Source organism: Callorhinus ursinus, unplaced genomic scaffold (genome assembly GCF_003265705.2).
Source record: "Callorhinus ursinus isolate GAN/ISIS: 27379988/994484 unplaced genomic scaffold, GSC_fseal_2.0 scaffold14, whole genome shotgun sequence".
Classification (NCBI taxonomy): domain Eukaryota; kingdom Metazoa; phylum Chordata; class Mammalia; order Carnivora; family Otariidae; genus Callorhinus; species Callorhinus ursinus.
Window position 1 is genome coordinate 8,264,204 of NW_027397076.1, and position 27,315 is coordinate 8,291,518.

At 37.6% G+C, this 27,315-nt stretch overlaps 1 protein-coding gene across 7 annotated transcripts in view; it reads right to left on the reverse strand.

Annotated features, from left to right (window-relative positions):
- The window catches only part of CHPT1 (choline phosphotransferase 1), a 51,680-nt gene extending 24,637 nt beyond the window's left edge, over positions 1 to 27,043 (reverse strand). The window contains exons 1-8 of one of the 7 annotated variants that reach the window (XR_003210076.2): positions 26,533 to 27,035; positions 13,857 to 14,004; positions 13,420 to 13,561; positions 9,642 to 9,726; positions 6,874 to 7,005; positions 5,345 to 5,503; positions 4,775 to 4,900; positions 2,125 to 2,324 (exon numbers count right to left, since the gene is read on the reverse strand). Coding sequence is in view for 5 of the 7 variants with exons in the window: in XM_025881306.2 (XP_025737091.1) it covers positions 2,214 to 2,324; positions 4,775 to 4,900; positions 5,345 to 5,503; positions 6,874 to 7,005; positions 9,642 to 9,726; positions 13,420 to 13,561; positions 13,857 to 14,004; positions 26,533 to 26,805 (1,176 nt within the window). In the remaining 2 variants the exon portion in view is untranslated. Of the gene's footprint in view, positions 1 to 2,124; positions 2,325 to 4,774; positions 4,901 to 5,344; positions 5,504 to 6,873; positions 7,006 to 9,641; positions 9,727 to 13,419; positions 13,562 to 13,856; positions 14,005 to 26,532 lie in introns of all 7 variants that reach the window. The other 6 variants (XM_025881306.2, XR_012380640.1, XM_073900405.1 and 3 more) reach the window with 6 other exon arrangements.
- Positions 27,044 to 27,315: the final 272 nt, after the last annotated feature.

Sequence of the window (27,315 nt, forward strand, 5' to 3'; positions counted from 1 at the left end):
CATCTGTCTTTAAATTACCTAGAAAATATTGTTTTTCAGTTTTAATATTCAGTAATACGGAAGTTTGATTACATTCATTTCCAAACTTGAACAGTTAACTTTATACCTTGTTACTAAAAATCTGCATTTTTTAAACATAGAATAACATGAAACACTAGATTTAATAAATATTAAATCATTTCAGCATTTGTTTGAAATATGTCAGCTAAACTTATTTTTTGCTGAAATTGCTTTCATTGAATCATTCAAAACAAAAAATATCCCCATTAGGAGAGGATTGGTTTTCATCTGTTTTTTCATGTTGTAAATTCTAATTTTTGCCCCTATAACCCACCTTTACCTTAGTTTTAAGGTTTCCCAAGTTTTATTTTTTATTTATTTTTTAAGATTTTATTTATTAATTTGACAGAGAGACAGCAAGAGACAGAACACAAGCAGGGGCAGTGGGAGAGGGAGAAGCAGGCTTCCCACTGAGCAGGGAGCACGATGTGGGGCTCGATCCCAGGATCCTGGGATCATGACCTGAGCCGAAGGCAGATGCTTAATGACTGAGCCACCCAGGTGCCGCAGGTTTTCAAGTTTTAAAAAGGAAGTCCATACTGATCTCTTTTTTTTTAATACGACAACTTATATAGGAAGAAATTAATGAATATCTAACATTAAGGAGCCAGTTCCTAATTTTGTAAAAGACTTCTTTAAAGCCAAAGTTTATGTTGGAATATAAATCTCAAGTATCATTCAAACACTTGAAAAAGTTCTATCTGTGTTTGAGTTAAAGTTAGAAGCAAAATAAGTACTCCGGAGTGGTTTCTGTATACTTAATTCACATATTTTTTCCTTTCAAGGAATATCAACTTTCACTATTTTTTCAATATGCCTTTTTATTGCTTAAGCTATAGTATGTGTTCATTACTCTTTTTTTTTTTGATTATTTCATCATATAGCTTATGGTCTACAGAACTGTTAGACAAAATTAAAAATAAGGTAAGACGCGGAGTCTGAGTCACAAAGATCCTTATAATAGTTCTAATATTCATAATGATTAACATAAATACTTTTAAGTGAGAGTGGAAAGATAAGAATCAGTACATAATGTATTTGGTGATGGGATGACTGACATTTATATTATCCCCCTTTCCTCATGAATCGTCTTTTTGAGATAACTTTGGCTGATAGTCTAAAGGGAAGGTATTTTTGCCATGTTGTCATAAACTACTAATTTTCTTTTTAAAGATATTTGAGAGAGTGAGTGAGTGAGCGAGAGAGCAGGAGGTGGTGGGGGTAGGGGGAGAATGAGTAGGCGGAGAGGGAGAGGCAGGCTCCCTGCTTAGCAGGGAGCCTGAAAACCTGGGCTGATCCCAGGACTCTGGGATCATGACCTGAGCAGAGGCAGACGCTTAACTAACTGAACCACCCAGGCACCCCACAAATTACTAATTTTCTTATAACAACCTTGCTTTAGCTACTTTTTTATGTTTCATAAAAGGGGATCTTTAATGTCCACTTTTTTTGTGACAGAAACTTAGAATATCAGGGAATGATGTATAAAGATTTCATTTGTTTTTCTGAACTGGTAAGACAAATTCCTTTTACTAAATTATAAAAAATTCCCATAGCCCTTTTAAATTCTAGTTGCAAACAAGTATTTCCTTTTATATGATAGTAATTAACATAACTTGAAAAATGGCTAATTAAAAAACACCATTTCTTATAACATCATTTGACTCAGTAATTACAGTATTACAATCCATGCACTTAGGCAGTATTATGAACTCACTTGTCAATTTTTTGCAATTGAAGTAAGCATCAGCCTTAAGATGGCTAAAATCCTTTAAAGCCCTGAATTTTTATGTAATCCTTTAGCAATGAAAACCCCGAGTACCTGATAAAGATTTTTGAGACAGACTGATCTTTAGAACTAGAGGTTTACTTTCTTGTCCTCAGAAAATTGAATTTTTTCCTTTGATTTTGTTTTTAACTAATTTATAGATTGTAATACTCTGATAATACCTGTGATCAAAATTTTGATATGCAATGAGGGCTTCATAACTGAAATAAACATAATGGAATCTATAGGACTTAATATTTTATATTCAAATATAACCTTATTTATTGTATACTAGCCTCCTGCAAAGGGGAATTTCCTTCACTCATAGGTTCCCCTAACTGCTTCTCCTCTTTTCCTTGGGCTATTAGTCAATATGCTTGTGAACCTGTTCAGGTGCTTCATGATATGAAGTCTTGAAGATATTTAGATGAAGGTGTCTTGAAATTTGCAGGCACAAAGCACTAAAATACATCATCATATCAAATGAAGAAATGACCTTTGGAAGCAAAAAAAAAAAAAAAGAAATGTATTACGGTCTTTTCTGAAGCAGCAGATATTTTTCTGTTCCCCACTTCCCACCCCCTCAGATCTCAAACCTTAACCTAAAATTCTTCAACGAAAATACTACATTTTAGAGTACTTTCATATATTTCATATTTGGACCTCACTAAAATGCTCTGGACCATGCAAGGTATTTCACAGATACGAATTCAGAGTGGTAAAAGTCCTAGACAAAAATACAAAAGCTGGAAGGTAACATAATTGGTCTTCTGACTCCACATTCTTTAAATTTTCTGCTGTGCAACAAAGCCATAAATTTTCTATTAGAAGGGTTACCAGTCACTATTAATAAAATCATTCCATCATACACATTTCTTTTTCCTTTGAGATAGTTGTAAGAAAGTAAAGGCCTGGAAAAGACACCTTAGTTGAGGGGAGGCATATACAAAATTGTGTTGAATACAAAATTAAGGAGGAAGGCACACTCTAAAAAGTTTACCAAAGAGCAGGAGCAAATACTTCCTTTCAGAGAGGGAGGCTCACAGCTCTATCAGTGGAGAGGGAATTCACACCCGTTAGGGGAAAATCTCCCCCATATCATTTACTTGAAAAGCTCTATCTGACCCTTTTCTCTCTGAAGTAAGAAACTTTTCTGTAAGGATGCTAAATGGCACATTATGTTTTGTTTGGTCCACATGTTAAGTGTTTTCTGTTGTTTTAAATTGTGGTCCACATAGTGTTTTAGAGAAAAATGCAATTCGCTTTCCTCACCATAATCTCTACCACTGGCATAAACCAGGCCAACACTACAAAATAGGTGCTTAAATTTTTAACACCTGGTTTTTTAATTATGTTAAACAATTCCATTTGGTAATATATATGCAAGCTTAGTAAAAGAAACCCTACATTGAATTTTCAGATATTTTGAATAATCACCCCCTATTTCTTAAATTTAGATTGTTTTGGAGCCCTAAAAATATGAATACTGGATAGGAAATTATTCTGATTTTCAAACACTTTTTAGACTATTGCCTGAAAAACTTCCAAGGATTAAGATTTACATCTCACCACCATTTGAAGGATGGAAGATTCTTCAAGAATAGGCCATGGATAGATATTAAGCTATTTACTCCAGAGAAAAAAATTCTATAGAACCTAGTATAAAGAATCATCAGATGTACTCCTGGTCTGTGCACAGAACAGGTATATTTTAGTGCCTCAGTCTATATTTAGTGCCTACAAATAGGGTAGATTATTCAAATTATTAAGAGAGTCACTGAAGATTTCTTTTAGCACACTTTAATATGTGTTTATGTATCACTAACAATTAGGTGAAAGCCATTAAGGTCCAAAGGTAAGGGAAAACAGAGCAAAGTTGTTCAGAACCACCATTAATTGAAGACCATAATAATGTCTCAATAAAATAAAAAACTGAATAATGCTCCCTTTATCCATGTTTGTAATTAAGGTGTTACAACAGTGATTTTCTTTTCCTCAGATGGCTAGGGCTCTCTTAAGCACATAATTTTGTGTTTTATAATCATTTTGAATAGAAACTAATATATGTATTATCTGTACCACTTTTTTTTTAAGTTTCTTTTTTTTTAATGTTTTATTTATTTATTCATGAGAGTCAGAGAGAGAGAGGGAGGCAGAGGGAGAGGGAGAAGCAGGCTCCCGGCCTAGCAGGGAGCCCGATGCGGGTCTCAATCCCAGGACCCTGGGATCACGACCCGAGCCGAAGACAGACGCTTAACCACCTGAGCCACCAGGCGCCCATCTGTACCACCTTCTTAAGCAGGACACAGTCAATGAGAATTTAACCTTTGCTTGATGAGTCATCATTATTGATGTTAGTTATGCACTGTCCTCAAAGAGCCAAACAGATATATCAGGTTGCTTACTTCTAGCACAAAATGGTCCCAGAATCCTGAATTGGTAGTATTGTCTTTTCTGTTTCGTTTCTTCAGTATTAGCTGACAGTTCTTGATGCAATAAATGCCCACATGTTCTAACACTAATTCCATCTAATATACCTGTTACCTGCTATAAGCTCAGAATAATTCTAACAAGCTTGATTAAGTAAAAGTCAAACACCTAGTAAGTATTTGCAGTTCTCTGGGCAGAGTGAAGTGATTTTTGACATCTTTGTATTGTTTTTGGTGAGGGACAAAGATGTATTTTTAAGGTACACAATTGGGTTTTTAAGAATTTAAGTTGCTGGAAGCCTATCTCCAGATAATCTGGGCCATTTCTATACACACACACACACACACACACAAAACACAATTCAGGGCTTAAAAGGAGTTAATTTTAAATATTCAGAAACATTTACAGTATAGACTAGATAGTAAGACTCTGCCTTCTCACTGAAATGACTCTTAAGCATAGGGTTATCTGACATCTATTAAAAATAAATAAAAATCTTAGCAGAAAAGAACTTACCATTGCTATCCAAAGAACAACATATTCGTCTATAAAATTATTAAAGTACTGGTCTAAAAATAAAAGACCTGGGCCAAAAAAGACAGTGTCTTGAAGATACAGTTCACTTTTGGTCATGTGAGCTATCTATAAAAAAGTAAACAAAATAATTTTTAAATATTTTAGCTTTTATTTTTCAGGAAAGAATTATAATTAATTCACTATTATGACAAAGATAAAGAGACCATTTATATGGACCACATTTAATATGGAAATACTAATTCTAAAACTTCTCAAATTCATGCCTGGGTAGCTCATTAAAGTTCCTGATATTTCAATTCCCTGATATCAGAAAGTTATAGTTGATAATTATAGCTAAAAAGATAATTAAAAGAACTTAGCATACAGAAAGGAAACTATTTCCCTGAATATAACATTAACCCAGTCACAGTTTTACTTGGAGCAGAAACAGCTAACTATTATAATAACACCATTAAAAACCTACCCATTGTATGAAATAGTTTCCAGACTCGTATTTGAGGACCAAGTACATTATTTATACCATGAAATATAAATAAAAGAATTTCTTACCACCAATTTTTGTGAAACTTTAGCAAAGACACATCCAAACATAAGGGTATAAAGACAAGGATGCTTTTCAAACACATTAGTTGCTGACTTTTTATAGATCATTATTGCCAATATAATAATTATTCCTATGTGGAGTCCAGGTGACAAGACACTAGTGCCCTAAGGGATAAATCAGAAAATCAGCATCATATTTTAACATTGCATTTATCACAGTGCAAACATTTTCTGAACATCTATTTTGTTAGGAGGTCCCGGGGTTCTGGAACGGAGCCCCACATCAGGCTCCCTGTTCAGCAGGGAGTCTGCTTCTCCCTCTCTCTCTGCCTCTCTCCCCCACTCGTGTTCTTTCTCTCTCTCTCTCTCTCAAGTAAAATCTTAAAAATCTGCTGCTAAAAACATTGGAAAATCACCAGTTGAAGAGTTAGAAATCAATCACTTCTTAGCCATAGTGTTTGATTTTTTTGTCTTCCTTCAAACAGTTATCAATTATTTCTTAATAAAATATTCTTTAAAGTGGACACTGATCCTCACTAAATCTTCATTTCTTTAGTAAAATTCATGTTCCAGGTAGCACTCTAGTTTATCATCCATGGTCAAGCAACAAGTGTTCCTAAGTACCTCATGCATAGTACTGTACTGAGGTCAACTGACAAAACACCTCAGAAAATGACTAATTTTTCCACATATATCAGGGTTTCTGTATCTAAATAAGTTTTACACTTTGCTTTAGAATTATGTATATAAAATGTATTCAGAAAGACTGATAATTTATGAATTATGTGGATTCCTTTGAAACTGTCTTGAGAGCCAATTTATGTCATTTAAGAGAACAAGGGGTGCCTGGGTGGCTCAGTCATTAAGCGTCTGCCTTCGGCTCCGGTCATGATCCCAGGGTCCTGGGATCAAGCCCCGCATCAGGCTCCTTGCTCAGTGGGAAGCCTGCTTCTCCCTCTCCCACTCCCCCTGCTTGTGTTCCCTCTCTCTTTATCTCTCTCTCTCTGTCAAACGGATGAATAAAATCTTAAAAAAGAAAAATATTTTTTAAAAAGTCATTTAAGAGCACGAGGCTTTTTTTTTACCAAAAATGCCATATTTCATGTTTATTACTTTTATTCAACCTGGCTCCATATGACTTTGGCTTTTTCTCAAATCTACTCTTAAAGGACAAATTTTGAACCACAGCACCAAAGAAATCAAGAGAGTAAGCTATAGCCCAAATGATTCTAAAAAGACATTCCAACAATGTTTAAAACATTTTTTTTTCTTTTTAAGTAGGCTCTGGGGCGTGGGGTTTAAACTCACCACCCTGAGATCAAGACCTCAGCTGGGATGCTCAACCAACTGAGCCACCCGGGCACCCCCAGTAAAAACTTTTTAAAATACTTTTTGTATTATGTGCCTAAAAAGAAAGACATTTGGTTCCCTTCCCCATTCTTGGAACAGTGGCATATTTTTAGTATCTCTGTATCTGATAATAATAAAACTTGTAATAAAATTAATACTAAATGATGATGAAATTAATATCTTACTGCTATAGTGGATCCATTCTTGCCAACACCACCATGGAGGATAACATGGAAATAATTTGAACAGGAAAATATTGCTCCACCTACTACTCCAAGAACTGGAAAGATCTTCAATTTTATTTCTAGAATGGGTATCTTTAGGGGTAGAGGAAAGAAACAAATCATTAAGAAAACAGAATTTCTTTTCCTATTAAATAGTAAAGAAACATGATATGGCCCTGTATGATAAGCTATTCTTTTTCTTATAATCAAACCTTAACTCCTGGATGTAGCATATAGCAGTAAATTTTCTTTTAATGGTTTTATTCATTAAGTGAAAAATGAATCCACCAAATTCAGGGAAGTCTACTTACATAACTGATGAAATACTTAATCTCACAAAGCCCTCATCTGACTTAAACATGAAAAAGGATAGTTCACTTGAATTTAGTACCTCTAAAAGGCAGCATCACAGGAAAAGTTAGACACCATGATCTCATCATGAATGTGACAAATATCACAATGTGTGTGCATGCAACGATTTTGTGTAGTTAATATCCAGGATTAAATCTCTAGCAGTATATTTACCTGTTGGTCAATTTGCTGTTCAAGAAAACCTCCAAAGGCAGCAAAGGATTTAAAAAACAGTAACAATAAATTGCCAAAAGCTATAGGCTAATGTGTTTTGAAAACAGACTTTGAAATATTATACCAACATTTGTGGAAACTACAGATTAACAAATACAGAAAATCTACATCTAAAATAAGTATTGTTGGTAAGAATACACAGGTGTGGTATTGCCAAAACACTGAATGAAATGATTTTAAGATTAAATTCTTCCCCATTATAACTAAATCAATTAAATTTAAGACAACCACATCTGACTTAATAACCTAACTGCCTCTAGGTCAACATTCACCTTTTTATAGGAATCAGCTGAGCAGCTAACATACATCACATCCCTCTAGTATATTTTAGAGGCCTACAGTAGCATATCTTTGATTCTATTATTCTTCCAGGATGAGAAGGAATATGAATGGCTCAGGAAATGTACCATATGCTCCAAGTCTGAGCAGTGATATGAACTATAATTGGCAATTCTGAAACTAATGCCACAGAGAAATTTTACTATTTTTTAAAAGACTTAATCTTTAGAGCAATTTTAGATTCATGACAAAATTGTAAGGAAAATACAGAGTCCCCATATACTCCCTGCTTCCTCCCCCAATGTCTCCCCCACTATCAACATTTCCCACCAGAGTGTTACATTTGTTATAATACATGAACCCACACCAATACATCATTATCACCCAAAAGCCATAGTTTATATTAACAGTTTACTCTTGGTGATATCTATATTCTATGAGTTTGGACAAATGCATGATGACAAGTATCCACCATTATAGTATCATACAGAATAGTTTCACTGCCCTAAAAATTCCCTGGGCTTTGTCTATCATCCCTCCTTCCCCCGTAACCTTTGGAAACTTCTGATCTTTTCACTGTCTCCATTATTTTGCCTTTTCCAGAATGTCAATGGAATTCCATTCCAGTTGGAATCATACAATATGTAGCCACCTTTTCAGATTGGTTTCTTTCACTACATAATATGCATTTAAGTCCCTCCATGTCTTTTCATGTCTTGATAGTGCTTCCTTTTTAACACTGAGTAATATTCCATTGCCTGAGTGTACCATAATTTATCCATTTACCTACTGAAGGACATCTCGGTTGCTTCCAAGTTTTGGCAATTATGAATAAAGCCGCTGTAAACATCCAAGTTCAGGTTTTGTGTGGACATAAGTTTTCTGCTTATTTGGGTAAATATCAAGGAGCACAGTCACTGGATCCACATTTTTTTTTCTGCTGAGCTCCAGATTTTTGTATCTATCTACTTGACATCTCTGCTTGAGTAAGAGTATGTTTAGTTTTGTATCTCTTACTATTTTTACTGGAGGTATATATCTGAGTGATTAAAAACATAGAGTCTGGAATCAGTCTTCTTAATTCCAGTACTTACTAGCTGTGTCCTTGGACAAATTACTTAATTATTCTAAGACTTACTTATAAAACAGAATAATGATAGTATCTACTTCATAGTATCGTTCTGAGGGTCAGATAAAACAATGATGGTCAATTGTGGTAACATAAGGTGTTCAGTAAATGTTAGTTGTTGGCTGTTGATATTATCCTTATTATTCTTAATTCTATAGGCATGAGGTTGTGAGTCAGCCAGTGTTATGGACTTGGGTTGTAGAGTCAGAATAATTTATTTCTTCATAAATTCTCTATGCAAAGCATGGATTTGTAACACTGGTCTCCTGAGAGTTAACTTTTTTCAGAATACTGAGGCCAACCAAGGAGAAAATAAAAACACTCCTTAATATGGGCAACTTTACCTCATAGTAGATTATAAAAATGCAAACTATTAACTTTTCTTTCCTAATATTGAGGAACAAGTTTCAAACATAAAATATTTTACTGAATTTACTTTTTTATGTATCTATTTTATGAGATAAATTTTAGCCTGGAAAAGGTAGTTCAACTAGTGTGTTAAAATTTTGTATTACGGTAATGGGGTCATTTTCTTCTACGTGGTAACATATTCATGCATAGGGAAAGTGCCAAAATAAGGTATATAGGATAGTAAAATTATAAAATGAAGAAAAAAGATTAAGAAGTGGTATGATCATTAAATGTAATGCCAAGAATTTTTGAAGAAAATTAACAATGCATTTTTTCCTAAATATTTGTAAAGTACTTAAATATAAATTTAAATATTCAGATTTACCGTATAGTCCCACATTGTTGCTCCTCCAAATATAGACAACACAAAGACCATCACTAAAGCTAACTGAATTTCAGTTACATCCACTCTAAAAAGAAAGGACAAAGAATAGAAAAGGTATTTGTAAATAAAATTCCTGAGTATGAAAGTCAGTTAACTATAGGTTAAATATCAAAGATGTAAGAGTCTTTATAGGCTTAGCTTATTTTTACCTTTAGTTCCATCACTGAATTATCAATTTACACGTTAAGTGAAAAGCCCCCTGAACAACATGTGCTCACATATAGGTAAACATTAGGATATGCACCAGGGGAAAAAAGCTTGTCCAGCATGTATAAAATTGCTGAGAGCAGTTATCATTGAGATTACAGAAGGATTTTACTTTCTACTTTATGTACTTCTGTAAAGTTTGAATTTTTAAATAACAATCATGTATTACTCTTGTAATGAGGAAAGATTATAATAATATAAAAACAACCAGATGACTTAAGACAAATTCTTAAATACTCCCAAGTGAATTTCGCTTTAAAAGTAGGGAAAATTCAAACAGCTTTCCTTATTAGGTTACTAACAGTCACTATAGTTTTTTGGTTTCCACAGACATTTTCCCCCTAATATATGAACACACTTAAGTTTCTTTTTAAAAAAACCGACTAAACCAACCAACATCAGTCTCTAGTCCACATTCCCTGAAGCTATCGATTCCTTTTCTCCTTTACTCCATAAACAGGCTAACTGAAAAGTAGTCCATATTTGTAATTTCCTCCTCTTCATATTTGCTGCTTAATCCACTGTATTCTGGTCTTCGGCCCCATTCTACTAAAATTGTTTGAGGTAAACCATAACTTTCAATTTATCAAATCTAAGGGATATATTTCAGTTAGTACCTCAGTAACTTCTCTGCAATATTTAAAATGCTGATCATTCCCTCTTTCTTAAAATGTTTTGCTATGTTCTTATTTATTCCATGCTCTCTCCTGATTCTCCTACCTTGCTGGAAGCTCTTCTCAGGCTCCTTCCTAGACTGCTGCTTCTTCCACGTCTTAAATGCTACTATTTCCAGAATTCCATCTTTTCTCCTTTTAGATTTTCTGAACAATTATATCTATACCTAGACTACCATTTATAGGCTAAGGACCTCAAAATCCCTATCTCCAAATCCACATTTTTTTTTCTGCTGAGCTCCAGATTTTTATATCTATCTACTTGACATCTCTGCTTGGATGCCCTGGACTCTTTAGATGCTAGAGGAATACTTACTGCTCTGCAAATACAAGATATGTAGCAATTACATGACAAAATAAAACCAGACAGGTAAGAAAATACTTCCAGACTAAGTTACTTTGGGGGCAGTTAGTAGGAGAAGGTGAACTGAACATTAACCCACAAATAAAAGGAAAATATAAAAAATGATAACCAGTATTTATAACATCAGTGGCAGGCAAACCAAGGCCTCCAGGCTGCAAATTAGTTGAAAAAAATAAACATATAACATGTAGTACTTTGTAGAGAAAAAGGAAGAAAAGTACTAACATTTACTGAGCATCTATTATGAGTCTTATCAGCTATAAATTATTCCAATAAATTATTTTTTGGAGAGGGAAATTGAAATGATTTTTTCCTGCCTCTACTGGAACAGCTAAATATTGCCATAGGAAAATGACTCAGAGCCAGCACTCTTTCTACTACACTTATGAGTCATTATCAGAGTTTTGTGCTTTTTTTCCAGTAACAAGAGTAGAATTACATTAAATTATCCATAATTTTCCTAGGTTATGACTAGTGACCAGAAGCAACTAGGAAAGCTAGTAGGAAAGCTTTCTCTCAATAAACTAAATGACCCAAATGAGGATTGAGCTAGGAACCTTGGTTTCACATATGCATCATTCATATCACAGATTTTAAAATTAAACTCAAAGCTTCATTCTCCCTCTGCCTTTTAAGGATAAGCTAAATAAATGACAATTCTTGAGTCTGGAAAAAAAAGCTGAAAGGATAGATAAAGAAGAATAGAATCACTCATCAAATACTCAAACATCTGAACTGTGAAGAAACAGTTGAAGCTTGAAAAATATATTAAAGACAAATAAAAGAATATTCTGTATAACAATTTAAAAACTTAGAGAACTCAATAATGGGTCCAAGTTTTGGATCCAAAAAACCCTTTAAAGGATACTGGGGATATTGTGCAAGTATATCCTTAATCCCCAACTGTTATCATGGAGGACAATCTACAACAGTGTTATTCAAAGGGTGGTCCAAAGTTTGTAACCGGTTTGCAGTGAGATAGGTACAGAAATTGAGAGTAAGCATTTCAAAACTTTTATGCTAATTCAACAGAGTAATTTTGTATTTGTTGAATTAAATGAAATATTGAGGACTGTATTTTGTAAGTTGGTTTTTGTTTTTTATTTTTAAACCGCATGTTATTAGTCCACCATGGATTGAGGGTAGGGGCAGAAACTAGTCCTTTACCATAAGGTGTTTTGAGAAATGAACCTAATACCATATGGAAATTCTCATGCTTTTGAAATAATGAAAATTAACACCAAGTCTAAACGTCCACATGTAAGTAACAAAATAGTACATAATACAAGTAAACATTGGACTTGGTTTAGGTTTTAAAATTAAGCTTTAAACAATGCTCTATAGAACTGGACAAGGTACTTGCTACAGGAAAGCAAATGTGCTATAAATAAGATATGCCTTATTTCACATGGCAAACATTAATATAGAGACAGATTTTAACTGTAATCCTATATTATGCTAAGGAAAATACTAATTAATGTGTCACTGATTTACTAAAAAAAATCTTTAACAGTTGAAAATTATAGTTAAAAATACTTATTAATGTGAGGAATAAATGAGATAATGCATGTAAAGTACTTAGTATAGTGCCTGAAACATGCAAGTGCATGTAGCTGCATTTATCCCATAATTTAGAATCAATGTGATGAGTTGCCTAAGGCCTTCCCTCTGTTACATGATCCACAGATTTGAGCTTCTCTCATTTTTATCATCATCAGAGGTTCTGGATTTTTGTTTTTTTTTCCAGAGCTGTTTCTCCTATGCAGCAATGAAAGAGGGGCCAAAAAGAATCAGTAGACGTGGGAAGGCAGAGCTGAGAATGAACCAATGGCAGATAGTTCCTGATGGATCAGGCAGAGAGGGAGCTAATGGGAAACAGGAAAAGAGTATTGAGTTTCTGCTTCATGCACTGTTTCCTGGTGTCTAAGAGGCATCAAAGGCATATATATCATCTAACGTTTAGCTCTAACATTTTCAAGGTGCTTTTACACTCACCAATTGCCTACCACAACTGAAGAATCTCAAAATTACCTGCTGTTGGTGACTGATGTAATGGGTGCCCCTTTTTGGGCACATGAAGATTTGACCAAAAAGGACCTTTAGATTCCATATTTCATTATTTTATTATATAAGTCAAATGTTGTTTACTAAAGTACTGCATACTCTTTTTCTATATTATTCAGGTTCCTTATTTTTCTTTCTCCTGTATAATGTAAGCTTGGGTTAGTAAGCTATTAAAGTGGAGAAAGGGAGAAAAAATAAAATTATTATCAAATACATAGCTATTTATAACACTCAGAATACCCACAAGACTTAAATTAAGGTGCAGCATTTATGGATGCTCCAATAATTTAAAAGATAATTTAAATTCCTGATTGAAGCTTTGTCTTTCTTATGGATAAATAAAATATAAAAGATTGTGAAAATAAATTGAATTATATTTTTAAATGTACAACTTAAAAAACATACTTACTTTCCAAACCTCAACACGCCTGAAACATAAGTCTGCCAATGAGCACAATAAAACATGAACATCCCAATAAAAGAGCAGAAAAACAACCAGTCAGGATGAGTTCCTAAGCGCACAGCAATTGAAGCTCCAACTGCCATAAATACTGAAAGAAACAGGTTTAAGAACGATTAAGAATTAAAAATAATTAATGAAATAATTGCCATGTACTGTTTAGAAATACAGTTTTAAAGTACGTAATCTTGGCATTACAATAAGGTACACTAAACAAAATTAACTGTTGAATATACTTTCAATATACACTGTGCAAATTTGCTCCCAAGTGTACACCTAATCCAAAAAGTTGACCATTCAAACAGCTCAGTTCATTTTAGCTTTTTTGAGCCATCAGCAAAAAAATAAAAATAAAAAAGAGAGAAAAAAAACCTTCACTAACTTACCTGTTGAAAGAGAGTCACAACCATGGTCAAAAAGTTCCCCTAAAGGAGAACAAGAATTTGTTCTTCTGGCCTGTTTCCCATCAATAGCATCCAGTGACTGGTAGATAAAGAGTCCCAGTGCGCATAAAAGGTATGTCCAGTATGGTGCCTAAAAATAAATGTAAACAATACTATTAAATGACAACAAGCTAGTTTCCGTTTGAAAACAGTTCAACCTAAGCCAATTGACACATTTTCTTGTGTTCTCACCTTATATCACCTCTGAGTGTTAAACATTCATAACCCTCCTTTTACAGATGAGAACTAAATTGAGGAATCAAATGAACTGTTCTAAGTCCTACGGGTAGAGGGACAAAGAAGTCCATATTGTGAGAAGCACAAAATTAAATGAGCAAAGATTAGGACCCTGATTTTAGTCCCAATCCACAGCTCCCTCAATATGTTATTTACAATATGGCACTAGATTTGAAATTATTCAGTAAGATTTTGCTATGAAAAAAGATCTTAAAGACAAATCACAGACTTCTTCTTCCATTCATGATGGAGTATCAGGGGACTGGATCTATTTTCCCACCTTATATAACCAGAAAAGCAACAAAATAAATGAAACAACCTTTCAGACATTGCAGGCAGTGAAGCACTGTGATCCCTGACAGAGGGAAACAAATGAGGTGAGCCCTATAACTACTCCAGCTTAGCACCTACAGGCAGTTTTCAGACCACAGTATAGGAATGCGGAACCTGAACAGAGCCCAGTGATCTTGCTATGTTGAGAAACGTAGCAGAATTCAGGAAGGTCAAAGCAGCTACGATTTGTGGAGCACAGTACCAGAGAAAAGAGGGACACAAGACCTACAGAAGGGTACCTTTGAGTCTTTGGCTGAAAAGTGACCTGTGCCTGAATGAGATAAAACTATTAACCAAGGCCAGGGAAAGAAACACTGAACAGCAAAAGGCCACATAATTCTTGAAGGCCACACAAAGCTGGGAATTTTTCATGTTCCCATTAGGCACAGCAAAAGGCTTTGTAATACCTAGGACATTGGGTAGAGTTCTCAGAAGTGTATTGCCCTAGCAGTGGAGAGAAATTAGCCTGAGACTAAAGGCCTCTTGGAAGAGTCCTAACAGACATAAAGTCCAGCCTAAAAAGAACCCAACTGATCCTATTTAACTCAACTATAACCAACACAAAGTACGATATCTTAAAGGGATTAAAAAAAAAATCTAGTACCCAAAGATATAAAATTCACAGTGTTTGGCATCTAATCAAAAATTACCAGTCATGCAAAGAGGGAGGAGAATATGATCAACAACTAGAAGTAAAATCAATCAATACAATCAGACCCAGGAATGACAGAAAAAATGTAATTAGATGAGGCCATTAAAAGTTATTATAAATACACTTCACATGTTCAATAAGGTGAAGGAAAACATAAAAGACCTGGGTGAAACCCGTAGATATTAAAAAACAGTATTTGAAATGTAAAATATACTAGATGAAATTGGACAACGCAGAAGAAAAGATCAATGAACTTGCAGACTACTGATGGAAACTATCTAAAATGATGCACAGAAAGAAAAAAGACTACTGATAATTGATCTGGGTATCAGTGACGTGGGACAACAGAAGCAGTCTAACATTTTTATTGGAGTCTCAGGGGAGAGAAGAGAGGGTTGCACATGAAATATGTAAGAAATAATGGCTGAAAGATTTCCAAATTTGATGAAATTTATAAACTTGCATATCCAAGAAGCTCAACAAACACCAAACAGAATAAATATTTTTTAAAAACCCACCAAGGCACATCATAATCAGAAGCCAGAGGAAAACCGAAACATTATATACAGAAGTGTAGATAATACTGACAGAGGAAAGAGTCTGTAAACTTGAAGACAGGTGAATAGAAATGATGCAATTTGAACAAGAGAGAGAAAAAGATTTTAAAATGATCATTCTTTTCCTTAAGCACTTTGTAAATATACTCTTCTTCCTCAGAGACCTATGTGATGATAGGAATGGTCAACCCAGATTTCTTTTTTTTTTTAAAGGTTTTATTTATTTATTTGAGAGAGAAAGAATGAGACAGAGAGAGAGCATGACGGGGGGCAGTGTCAGAGGGAGAAGCAGACTCCCTGCTGAGCTGGGAGCCCAGTGCAAGACTCGATCCCGAGACTCCAGGATCATGACCTGACGCTCAACCAACTGAGCCACCCAGGCGCCCCTCAACCCAGATTTCTATGTCTTAGAGAGGAAGTACAGCAAAATTATTAAGAAGTAGGGTTTTAAAGTTAGATCTGTGTTTGAGTCCTTGGCTCTGTCATTTAGTAGCCAAGTGACCTTGGGCAAATCACTTAACCTCTCTAAACTGTGGTTGCTCACCTGTAAGATATGAATACTTATAGTTGTATCAGATGAAAAAATTCTTAGATAGTTCTTTACACAGAGCCCGACACACAGTAAGGGCTCAGTAAAGGTTAGCTATTCTCACTAAGTTGTTTTGTATACTTTCAGTGGCAAATATAATTTTTAAAATACCAATCTATGTACGGTTTATGGGGGATTTCTACAAATATCCAATCAACCTGCTATCTCGTTCCTCAATCTAAGTAAATAGAAGTTTACTCTGAATTAACTTAAAGTTTCATCATTTGTTAATATTAGATGCCCAGTATTAATGATCATGCTACTAATTGCTTCAAAGGACTTATTGAGTCTCTTGCAGTTAAAAGACAAGCAGTATAAGAAATAATTTAAGAACAGAAGCAACCTGAGTTATGAATATGCATATTAAAATACCATAGTCAAAGAAACAGTAAATGTTGGTGAGGATGTGGGGAAGAAGGAACAATTGTGCACTGTGGGTAGGAATGCAAACTGGTGCAGCCACTGTGGAAAAGAGTCTGGAGATTCCTCAGAAAATTAAAAATAGAACTACCCTATGACCCAGTAATCACACTACTGGGTATTTACCCAAAGGATATGAAAACACTAATTTTAAAGTATATATGCACTCCTATGTTTATAGCAGCATTATTTACAATAGCCAAATTATGGAAGCAGCCCAAGTGTCCACTGGTAGATGAATGAATAAAGAAGCTGTGGCATATATACAAGGGAATATTAGCCCTAAAAAGAATGAAATCGCCATTTGCAACTAACTACATGGATGGAGCTAGAGAGTATAATGCTAAGTGAAATAATCTGAGAAAAACAAATACCTTATGATTTCACTCATGTGGAATTTAAGAAATAAAATAAAGGAACAAGAGGGAAAAAAAGAGATAAACCCAAAAATGGACTCTTAATTATGGAGAACAAACAGAGGGTTACCAGAGGGGAGGAGGTTGGGGGGGGTGAAATAGGTGACAGGGATGAAGGAGTGCACTTGTGATGAGTACTGAGTAAGGTATAGAATTGTTGAACCATTATATTGTATACCTGAAACTAATATAACCCTGTGTGTTAACTATGTTGGAATTAAAATAAAAAACTTAATAAAAAATTAAAAACTTAAATGTCACATTCAATTCTGATTAGCATGCTTTTAAAGGCTTATCTGCAAACTATGAAACAATTAAGAGGGGGCTAAAAAACAGAGTTGATAAATCATTATGACAGTACAAAAGTGGAGAAAGCAAAACAAACCACCTAGAATCTTTCTTGAAAGAATCCCAAAGTGTTTTGAAGAGAACAATCCCAGTGACTCTTTTCAAACTAGTAAATTCCTACCCACTTTTTCCTACTATGAAAAATTATAGTTTTAATTTTGATAACCAAAAGTGAGCAAAGTTATATTTCAAATCTATGTAAAATTGGAAATCGAAGTTATTAAAATTTCTGGAATTACTAAGGTCATTTTTCTTATCTATTTTCCACCAAGCACCTTGCCCCTACATGACAGACTTCTAAAAGTACATCATCTACCTGACAGGTATTCCATTTCTCCCGTCTATGCACAGAACCTTCTTATACTGAGACACTGGACCCAAGGTCCATGTTAAAACCTTAATTCTAACCTCTGATTTGGGAGACTAGCTGCAGGCAAATCGAAAGGTCAAAGTGTTAATGGAAATCCATACTAAGATAAATTTGGTTACTCCTGGACACCACAGTTGAGGGTTGGACTCTGCCCCTCATTTGGAAAAAGGAAAGCAAGACTGGTTCACTAGTTTAAAACTACTTTATTAGGATACTAGAGTAGTTAAGATTTAGAGCTTAATTAGGTAAAGAGTGCAGGGGAAATTGAACAAGGAAAAGTGAGAGGAGGTCTTAGCCCAAATGAAGGTTGAGGCCTGGAAAATGCAAGGTTTACTCATGAGTCAGTGACCAGATCCCTGTTTCAGGATCAGAAGGTCAACAGGGAATCACAGCAATCAGATTGGAAAGGTAGTAACATTATCTTAAACAGTACAACAAAGGGCATTTTTCAGCATTATTTTATTTGATACGGCAATCCACAGAGACAGGACAGTTATCATGTTCTTTTTATTAAAGTCAAAAGTAAAACTTAAAGAGGTGATGACATCCCATCGAGACGAGTGGCCAGACTGGGCCTGGGAATCAGACCCGGGTCTTCTGCCCTGCCTTAGGATAAGGGATCCATCATGCCACAGGCTGTAGAGACCTGGATTCTTACTTCACAGACTACCTTTTCCTTCAAACCTGCTGAGAAGCACTCTCCTGCTCACACAATCCAATTTCAAATGTAGTGAGCCTAAGAATATGGCTGTGAGCCACGGGCGGCCAAACCTCTCTCTTCTTTTCCCTGATGTCATCACCTCCACCCCCATCTGAAAGTTATTAAATTCGGCCTGCAAACTGTCATCTTCTTTTCTAACCTGTTACCTCTGCAAAACCATCTCCAGGATGGAGATCCACTGGCCAGGAACCACAGGACCCTTCCTTCCAGGAGTCTTCTCAAAACAGGTGTAATTACAGAACAGACTCCGGGTTGAAGGAGGATTTACAAAAGCCACCCCAACTCATTTCATCTTTTCATGTGGACTTTCAAAAATTTAAACATAAGCATGGAACAGTCAGGCTTAGATTACGCATTATGAAGTCATAAGCAATTTATCAGAATACAACTATAGAAGGAACCTAGTCAAAAAAGTAGAACTTCTCCAGGTAATATTAGATTCCTAACATTTAAAGTTTTAAATTATATAATTTTCATAGTATCTACTGTATCTTTTAGGATCAGAATTTAAGAATATGTCATAGGAAGCTTTCCAGGTCACCCATGAAGAGCTACATCAATCTTTTAAATGATGACATGTATTCAATTATGTGGTAATATCACATATAATAACTTCACTAATGATGAATCTTTCATTATTTCATGGAAAACTATTATGTAAGTTTATTCTAGAAAACAAAACTATTACTAAGAACCAATCATAACCCCTAGTCATTTTTAAAAAAAAACACTAATAAATTTAAATTGCTTTTCAGTTACACCACTAAAAAAGAGCTGTATAAAAGTAAGTTTTGGGGAAATTTTACTTTTTTGGTTACTTGAATTATAGGATGCTATTATTCATTTTACAATTAGAGAAACCAGAGTTCTGAACCAGACCATATGGCAATTGTTCTCATTAAAAATAACTCTGGGTCAGAGAGAACACTCACATATAAACCAATTATTTATCCTCTTTTTTATATGTGGGTCTGAATGAGCACACATGCATCAGGAAAAGGAAGAAAAGACTTAGAAAGTGATCAGTGAGCACATCTCTGCTCAATGGACAAAATTCATTTGCAAGCTTGGACCTTAAAATACTCAGTTTTCTGGAACACATACTTAGGTCCTTAAATGAAAATGCTAGACTAGATAGTCTCCAAGGTCCCATATTTCATGTTAGAATATAATTCTCTCAAGGGTATGAGGCATACTATCTTGTTTTTAAAATCTGCTGTACATACCACAGAAGCTAAATTACTAGGTGCTCTAATTGTTCCTTATCAGGTAAAATGGTTTCCAAAGATAAGAATTCATGCCCTGGGTTGTTCCTGCAGAGTGGTTAGAAGTGTGCAGTCTGGGACGCCTGGGTGGCTCAGTTAGTTGAGGGTCTGCCTTCGGCTGAGGTTGTGATCTCAGGGTCCTGGAATCAAGTCCTGCATCAGGCTCCCTGCTTCTCCCTCTGCTTCTCTCTCTCTCTCTCATGAATTAATACAATCTTAAAAAAAAAAAAAGTGTGCAGTCTGGACTCTATCTGCACCCAGATCCTTGCTTTCATCACTAGCTGAGTATGGATATCCAATGCCTCAGTCTCCCTTTATCAAACATGAAAATAATTACTGTTCCTGTCTCATGTGAAAATCAAAGTATGGCAGGGAAAGTGTTGAGAAAAGTGCCCAGGATGTGGAAGGAGCTCAGTAAGTTTTAGTTGTTGTTATTACTGATACCACAAAGACAACTTTAGATGATTCATGGGTCAACTTTCATTTTAAAAATTATGTCTTTATTTTAATATATTTTGGAAGTATTTTAACGTATTTAAAAAAGAACTAGCATTAAAAAAAGCTAGTATGGTATCACAGCTATGACTTTATAGATATTAAGGCTGAGAAAGAGTCGTCTTTTTTTTTTTTAATTTTATTTATTTGTCAGAGAGAGAGAGCACAAGCAGGGGGAGCAGCAGAGGGAGCAGGAGAAGCAGACCCCACTGAGCAGGGAGCCCAATTCAGAACTCGATCCCAGAACCCTGGGATCATGACCTGAGCCCAAGGCAGACGCTTAACCAACTGAACCACCCAGGTGTCCCTGAGTCCACATCTTTAAAAAGGAAGAGATTTAAAATTGATGTAAAGAAAAATAGTAAATAGAAAATAGTGTATATATAGGTAATACACAAAAGTAAAAATCTCCCCAAATTAAAATCTAGGAAATACTGGAATTATATAATGTCTATTTATATAAATTTTTATACTTAAAAGAATTATCTCTTTGCTTTAAATGGCCTTGAGTGTGAGTTGACACATATGCAAAAGGTATTATATAACCAGTAACAATTGGGTCAGCTGCTAACAGGGAGATTTCATTTATCCAAACAGCAATTGACTTCTCTCTCCATAAAAACAGAAAATGCATTTATAAGAGGTAGGAAGAAAGAAAATTAGAAGAGGGATCATGCCTATGTGAAAAAATGTAATGCTATGGGGTGTTAAAAAGTGGATTTTTTTAAAAAGAAAATTCACGGCGTTTCTAACTGACAAGGAATCTGACACTGTTCTAGCCCTGTGATTCGATGAAGAGGTTGTTTACTGTGCGCCTGTGGCTGATGGGCACTTCCTTGTTTACAGAGGGAGGGTTCCCACCAGAGGCCTAGAAGTTTCCAAGAGCAGGTAATTCCAAGCCTCAGGAAAGGTAAGATAATTCTCAGTCACCAATCAGGAAGGGGCCTAGGGGCTTACTGGTTTCAACTATGACCTTCAGGCTTCAGTTCTGGTTAGGAGCCAGCATTTGAGATGAGCATACCCATTTTCGGGAAATGAAGCAGGTTACAAGTAGGCAGCTTATACAAATGCAGTTTGACCAGCAATTTAGGACCAACAGGGCTCTCTCCTGACTTTAGAAATCAGTACTTCAGGAAGGTAACTTTCTTTCTTTTTTTTTTTAACATTTTTTTAAAATGCTTTTTATTTATTTATTCATGAGAGTCAGAGAGAGAGAGAGAGAGAGAGGCAGAGGGAGAGGGAGAAGCAGGCTCCCCGCCTAGCAGGGAGCCTGATGCGGAACTTGATCCCAGGACCCTGGGATCATGACCTGAGCCGAAGGCAGACGCTTAACCATCTGAGCCACCCAGGCGCCCTAACTTTCTTTCTTTTTATATTTTGGGTAATAGTCCTTTTTTCCCCTTTTTTTGTAAACCTTTAGTACTTACTAGAGTTCTTGTTGAAAAAGCCAGTCTCTCACTGTGCTCAGGGAACAAGAAGGGAGAGGGGTATGAAGAGAATCCCTGGGTCAGATGGATCATCAACATCAACTGTACGGGGTGCTTTCACATCTGTTCTGTTCTTAACCATTGCAAAACCCAGGTGGTCAGAGCCTCGGCGCAGGTCAAAAGTCTAAGGAGGAAGAGTTTATATAACCAAGTATGGGAAAACCATAGGAATCAAAGGGACAAGCCCCGAAGCAATTACCTGCAGAAGCTCCTTCCAGCCAGAGCTGGGACTGTGGTGAGGCCAGTGAGCCACCTAGGCTTCAGAAGTTGAGGCTGCATTTACCCTCAGGGTCAGGGTCCTGCATCTGCCTCTTTAAGTCCTGAGGCCTGAGTGCCTGCTTGCCTCATTTTAGTGACTTCCCTGCCCCACTTTCTAGAATTTTCACCTCTGGAAAGGAGTTGGAGTTTATATTTTATTAAGAGAGGCCACTCCCTTACAAGAGTCCTGCCTTAATGATGCTTGATAAGTTACTGAGCTGGTTAAAAGAAAAAAAAGACGGAGATAGGTAGTAAAAAAGGAAATACTAGATTTTGAAGAAACCAAACCCAAGGAAAACAATCTGAGTAGGAATCTAAAGATTATTGCCTTTTCTTATTCCCCAACAAATAATTACAGTGCAAAGGCAACTATAATCTGAATTATTTCAATAGGGAACAAACCATTTCTTAAGGTCTTTCTGACTTCCTTAGAAAAACTTCCTTTTTGGTTCAACTTTCTATCATCATTAACAAAATAAATATATTAATGCCCTCTGACCTGACCCTATGTTAGGTACTTACTTGCTATAATCAATGACACTGGTGTGTCACTGAGGATGTCACTAGGCTAGTTCTAAAGAACTAGATTAGAATCATTGAGTTTTCTTATATACAGATTTAGGAACTGCATTAAATAAGCTCTAAAGTTCTTCAAACTGTAGAAGGCTGTGATTCTATTTTAGGATTAGGCCGGAAGGAATGGGGGCCACCAACTCCATGCAGAGTAGTATTCAGATAGAACTGCTTCATCCAGGTGAGGAGGTTGCAATTCAGTTCCTCTTTTCTCTAATAGCCCTAACTCTTGCTTACTCTTGTTAAAATTCCCAGGCCAAACAACCGATAAGTATTTAATCCAAGACCAGCTTAAACTGAATAAGGGTGGAAAAACATCATCTCCCAAGATGACATTTCATTCATGCAGGCAATAATTTAGTGAATATTTACTAAGCCTCTGTGTTATGCAAGGCGTTGTACAGTGCAAAATGTACAAATGGGCAATCGCTGTCTGAACTTAAAAGCTGGTAGGTTGTCCTGCTCAGTAAGGACACACATAACCAAAATGAAATGGAGAAGTTCCACAGGAGACCTACAAAGCCCCATGCCTGAAGCATAGCATTCTGGCTTGGAATCCTGGTCTCCATTTAAAGCTTTGTACCCTGGGACGCCTGGGTGGCTCAGTCGGTTAAGCGTCTGCCTTTGGCTCAGGTCATGATCTCAGGGTCCTGGGACAGAGCCCCACATAGGGGTCCCTGCTCCCCGGGGAGTCTGCTTGTCCCTCCCCCTCTGCTCTTGCTCTGTCTCTCACTTTCTCTAATAAATAAATAAAATCTTAAAAAAAAAATAAAATAAAGCTATGAACCCTGGAAGAGGTTAATTTCTCTTCAGTTTCCTAATCTATAAAATGGGGATAATAACAGTACCACTTCATAAAGTTGTTGAGAGAATTAAATGAGACAATAGGCTAAAGCACCTTAAAATAATACCTGGTACATAGTTAATACCCAGTAAATGTTAGTTGATATTGTTATTTTTATTGGAGTTTAGAGGACTGACTCTGGAGAAGGAAGAAAAATTTTATAAGGAAGTCATGTTAGAACTGGGCATTGAGAGATGGAAGCAGGGCAGGGGGAAGGAAGGGGAAGGAGAAAAGACAGGGACAAAAAGAAATCCTTGCTATAGCAAGTAGTTCAATTTGGCTGGAGTGGAAAGTTCCTTAACAGAAATGGTAGCATGACATGCAGTTCAGAACACCACTGTAGAAAAAAAGAAAAAAAAAAAAAAAAAAAAAAGGAACACCCGTTGTAGAACTTAATATAAATCATTTAATTTTTTCTATTAACTTCCCCTCATCCCCATTTATGTCCTAGAAGTTAACACAGTAGGTAAAAAAAATAGATCAAGTATTGTTATTAATATAGATATATAGTCAGCATTGCATAAAGGTAATCCCATATGGGTAGGATTACATACCATATGGGTACATAAGCCTAAACATCTAAATCCAAAACCTTATGTATTTTTCCTAACCCTTTCTGGAAGCAATCTGTCAAGTTTGAAAAAGCACTAAGAATCCTTAAGTCTAAGAATCAGAAAACACATTCCAATCCAGGTTAACATCACTTAACCCTACGGGCCTCTTAATAAAAACGTATATACTACTATTACTTCAGGATGGATGGATAGAAGAAATACTAAAATGGTGGAAAGGCCATTCCAGGAAGGGAAAAAACTTGCCAACCTCCTTGGGTGGATAAAACACAAAGGCAACAATGGATGTGTAAGCATTTTACATACCTGATAAATCTTATATAAAACATAAGGAATTTTTCCTGCATACAACCTAGACAAAGGCAGGAACTCTGGACCAGAAGGTGGTGATGTGTTGTAAATATATATATATATATATATATATATATATATATACATATATATATATATATATATGTATATACACACATACATACACACATAGGCTTTGGGGTCAGATTGACTTAGATCTGAATCCTGTCGGGTCCAGTCATTTATTAGCTCTGTGACCTGAAAGCAAAGGAGCTTGAACTGCCACACTTCTTTTCTGCGATTGCTGGGATTTTATCAAACAGGCACTGTGAATCCTGTAATGGCTTGTCCCCTCACTGCTTCAGCCACGCAGAAGCATGTGCAGGAGGATCTAATGACATACATTTCAGAAACTCTTCTCAGTTTCATCTTATTATTTTAATTCTTATTCCTCCTTTTGGGGCCATTCTGATTTTCTGATTGCACTTTTTCTTTTTTAAGTGTCTGAGCCTAAAAATTAATCATAATTTTACCTCTTCCATCAGGTCCCTCTTGACACAACTAAACAATCTCTTGGACTTGGTTGTGTGTCCTGGTTTTTAAGTGCTCAACAAATGGTCCTTAAATTAATAATATCGACAAGGTCACAGTTCCACTGCCAAGTATCAGAAACACCCAAATGCTGTTAGCCAAATTTAGGCCTAATAAAAACTAAATTTTATTATACGTTGTCAGGACATTTTTAATAACAGTGGTATTTTTAATGTGTTGATAATATTTTAAATTTGTTGGGCAAATTGCCATTTTCTACATTTCTCTTCAGGTAATATAGTATTTGATCCTCACTGTACCCTTGTGAAATTGGTTTGGTAGGCGTGATTTTCTGTTTCACTCATGGGAAAACTGACCAGCAGGGAGAACCCCAGCCTTCCACTTCTAAACCCAGTGCTCCTTCCATTCTAGCACACACCTCTAGGCCTCAAGGAAATTCTGTAAACAGGCTGCAAAAACCAAAAACTAAAGAAACTTACTTTTTGCAAACAATATGGAAATGAATAACAATGGAAACATCTGCGAAGAACTCATATGTAATAAACATAACCATTGATTGGCAAGATAGGTTTAAAACGTCGGCTCCATTATTTTTTTAAATGGATGCATAGCATGGAAGGCATGAAATATTTCCATTGTATTCCTGCTAGTCAACCTTAATTTGAATTAGTTCCCCACAGAACCTATACTCAAATATGATTATAAAAGGGATTTATTTCACTATTTGGAGGGCAAAGATAAGAGAGCAGTGTCACAGAATGTGCAATGTGATATTTATCTCATGTACTCCACATTAAAGCTAAAAATTCGAGTGAACCCCCTCTGCCTCCTATCCTGTCCCGAGCCCACGGGGTGCGGTGCTTCCGATTAACAGTTGTCCAAAGCCCACGTTATTTACTCTTATTTCGGACACAGACGGATTGCTAATAAAATCTGTCGGCTTTTGTGATCCCTGGGTCATGATAATAAGGATTATCTCCTTGCTAATACCTTAGGGATTTTGCATGTTAATGAAGCAAAGAGGAAGTTACCTCTTGGAAGTAACTTTCTTTGATCAGTGCTACCAGTAATTTCAGGATCACCAGCACAACCCTGAGAAACACGCGATTATAAAAGTGTCCAAAGGATAACTCGGGCTTGGTCAACCCGACCGCAAGCCCTGGTGACCGGCCGGGCGGAGATTGGGGGCGTTCAGTCCCCAGTGTGCAAAGTAACCGACGGCTTGTCCATCCCACAGCTTGGCGCCCGACGGGGTGGAGGCGGGGCAGGCAGGCCCCCGGCTCTCAGTGGCCTGGGGGAGGCTGGAGTGGACCCGGAGCTGAGGCAGTGACCTTGACAACCCCTCCGTCGCCCGCGGAGGCTCGGTGTGGACGCGGGGCTGGGGTAACGGCGCGACAGCCTCCAGGCGGCCGGGAGAGGCTCGGGGCGGACGCGGCGCGGGGCAATAGCTGTGTCCGCCCCCCCGCCACAGGAGGGTCGCCGCGCGGGGGTCTCCCCGCTCCCCCGGCGCCTCCAGCGGTGGGACGGCGGCGCACTGGGGCGGGGTTGGGGTGGGGGTGACGCGGGGATCCCGGGACAGCAGTTGGGGGTCCCTCCTCCGCGGCCGAGGCGCGGGCCGCGGGCGGGCGGCGAGTCCTACCTCCTCGGTGGCCGTGGGGCAGTAGGAGATGAGCACGAGCGTGGTGAGCAGGTTGATGGCCAGGCCCAGGAGGGTGATGGAGTTGGGGGCCATCCACAGCGGGATCCACTGGAGCAGCCAGGTCCAGTAGATCTGCAGCGGCGGCTCGAGCAGCGAGACGCCCGCCGCGCTGTAGCGGTGCTCCTCCAGCCGCCGGAGCTGCGCCGCGCTCAGCGGCTCGGTCAGCGCCTTCAGCCAGCGCGGCGCGGGCCTGCCCCCGGCGCCCGCCGCCATGGCCGCCTGCGGGCCCCGCCGCTGCGAGCCCCGCCGCTGCGAGGGAGCGCGGCTGGTGCCGGGCGCCAGGGCGGGGAGAAGGTGGAGGGAGGGGCTGGCGGGCCAGGGCCTGCGCTGACCGGGTGGGACTAGCCCGTCGGGCCCGCTCGGGCGAGGTCGAGGTCAGGCCGGGCTGCCCCAGGTCCCGGGGCCCCAGCCCCCAGAGTGGCCCGGCCGCGGGTGCGACCGCCGGGGGAGGGGGTGAGGGCGGGGCCTCGGAGGAGGGGACCTAGGGGAGGGGCTGGGGAGAGTATGGCGAGGTGTCTGGGAGGATTGGACCGGCACTCGCAAAGCCACCAGGCCACCACTAGGGTCCCACAGACAGTAACTTTCTGGTTGGTGTGCCAGGGACCTGACTTCCCCAAGGGGCCGATGCACCTGCCTCTAAGGTTCGATTCTTATCCAGGGACGTCTGGCAGCGCTCCCGTGATTAAAGGCTCCTCCCAGGCTGGGCAGTTAGAGGCTGGTTCC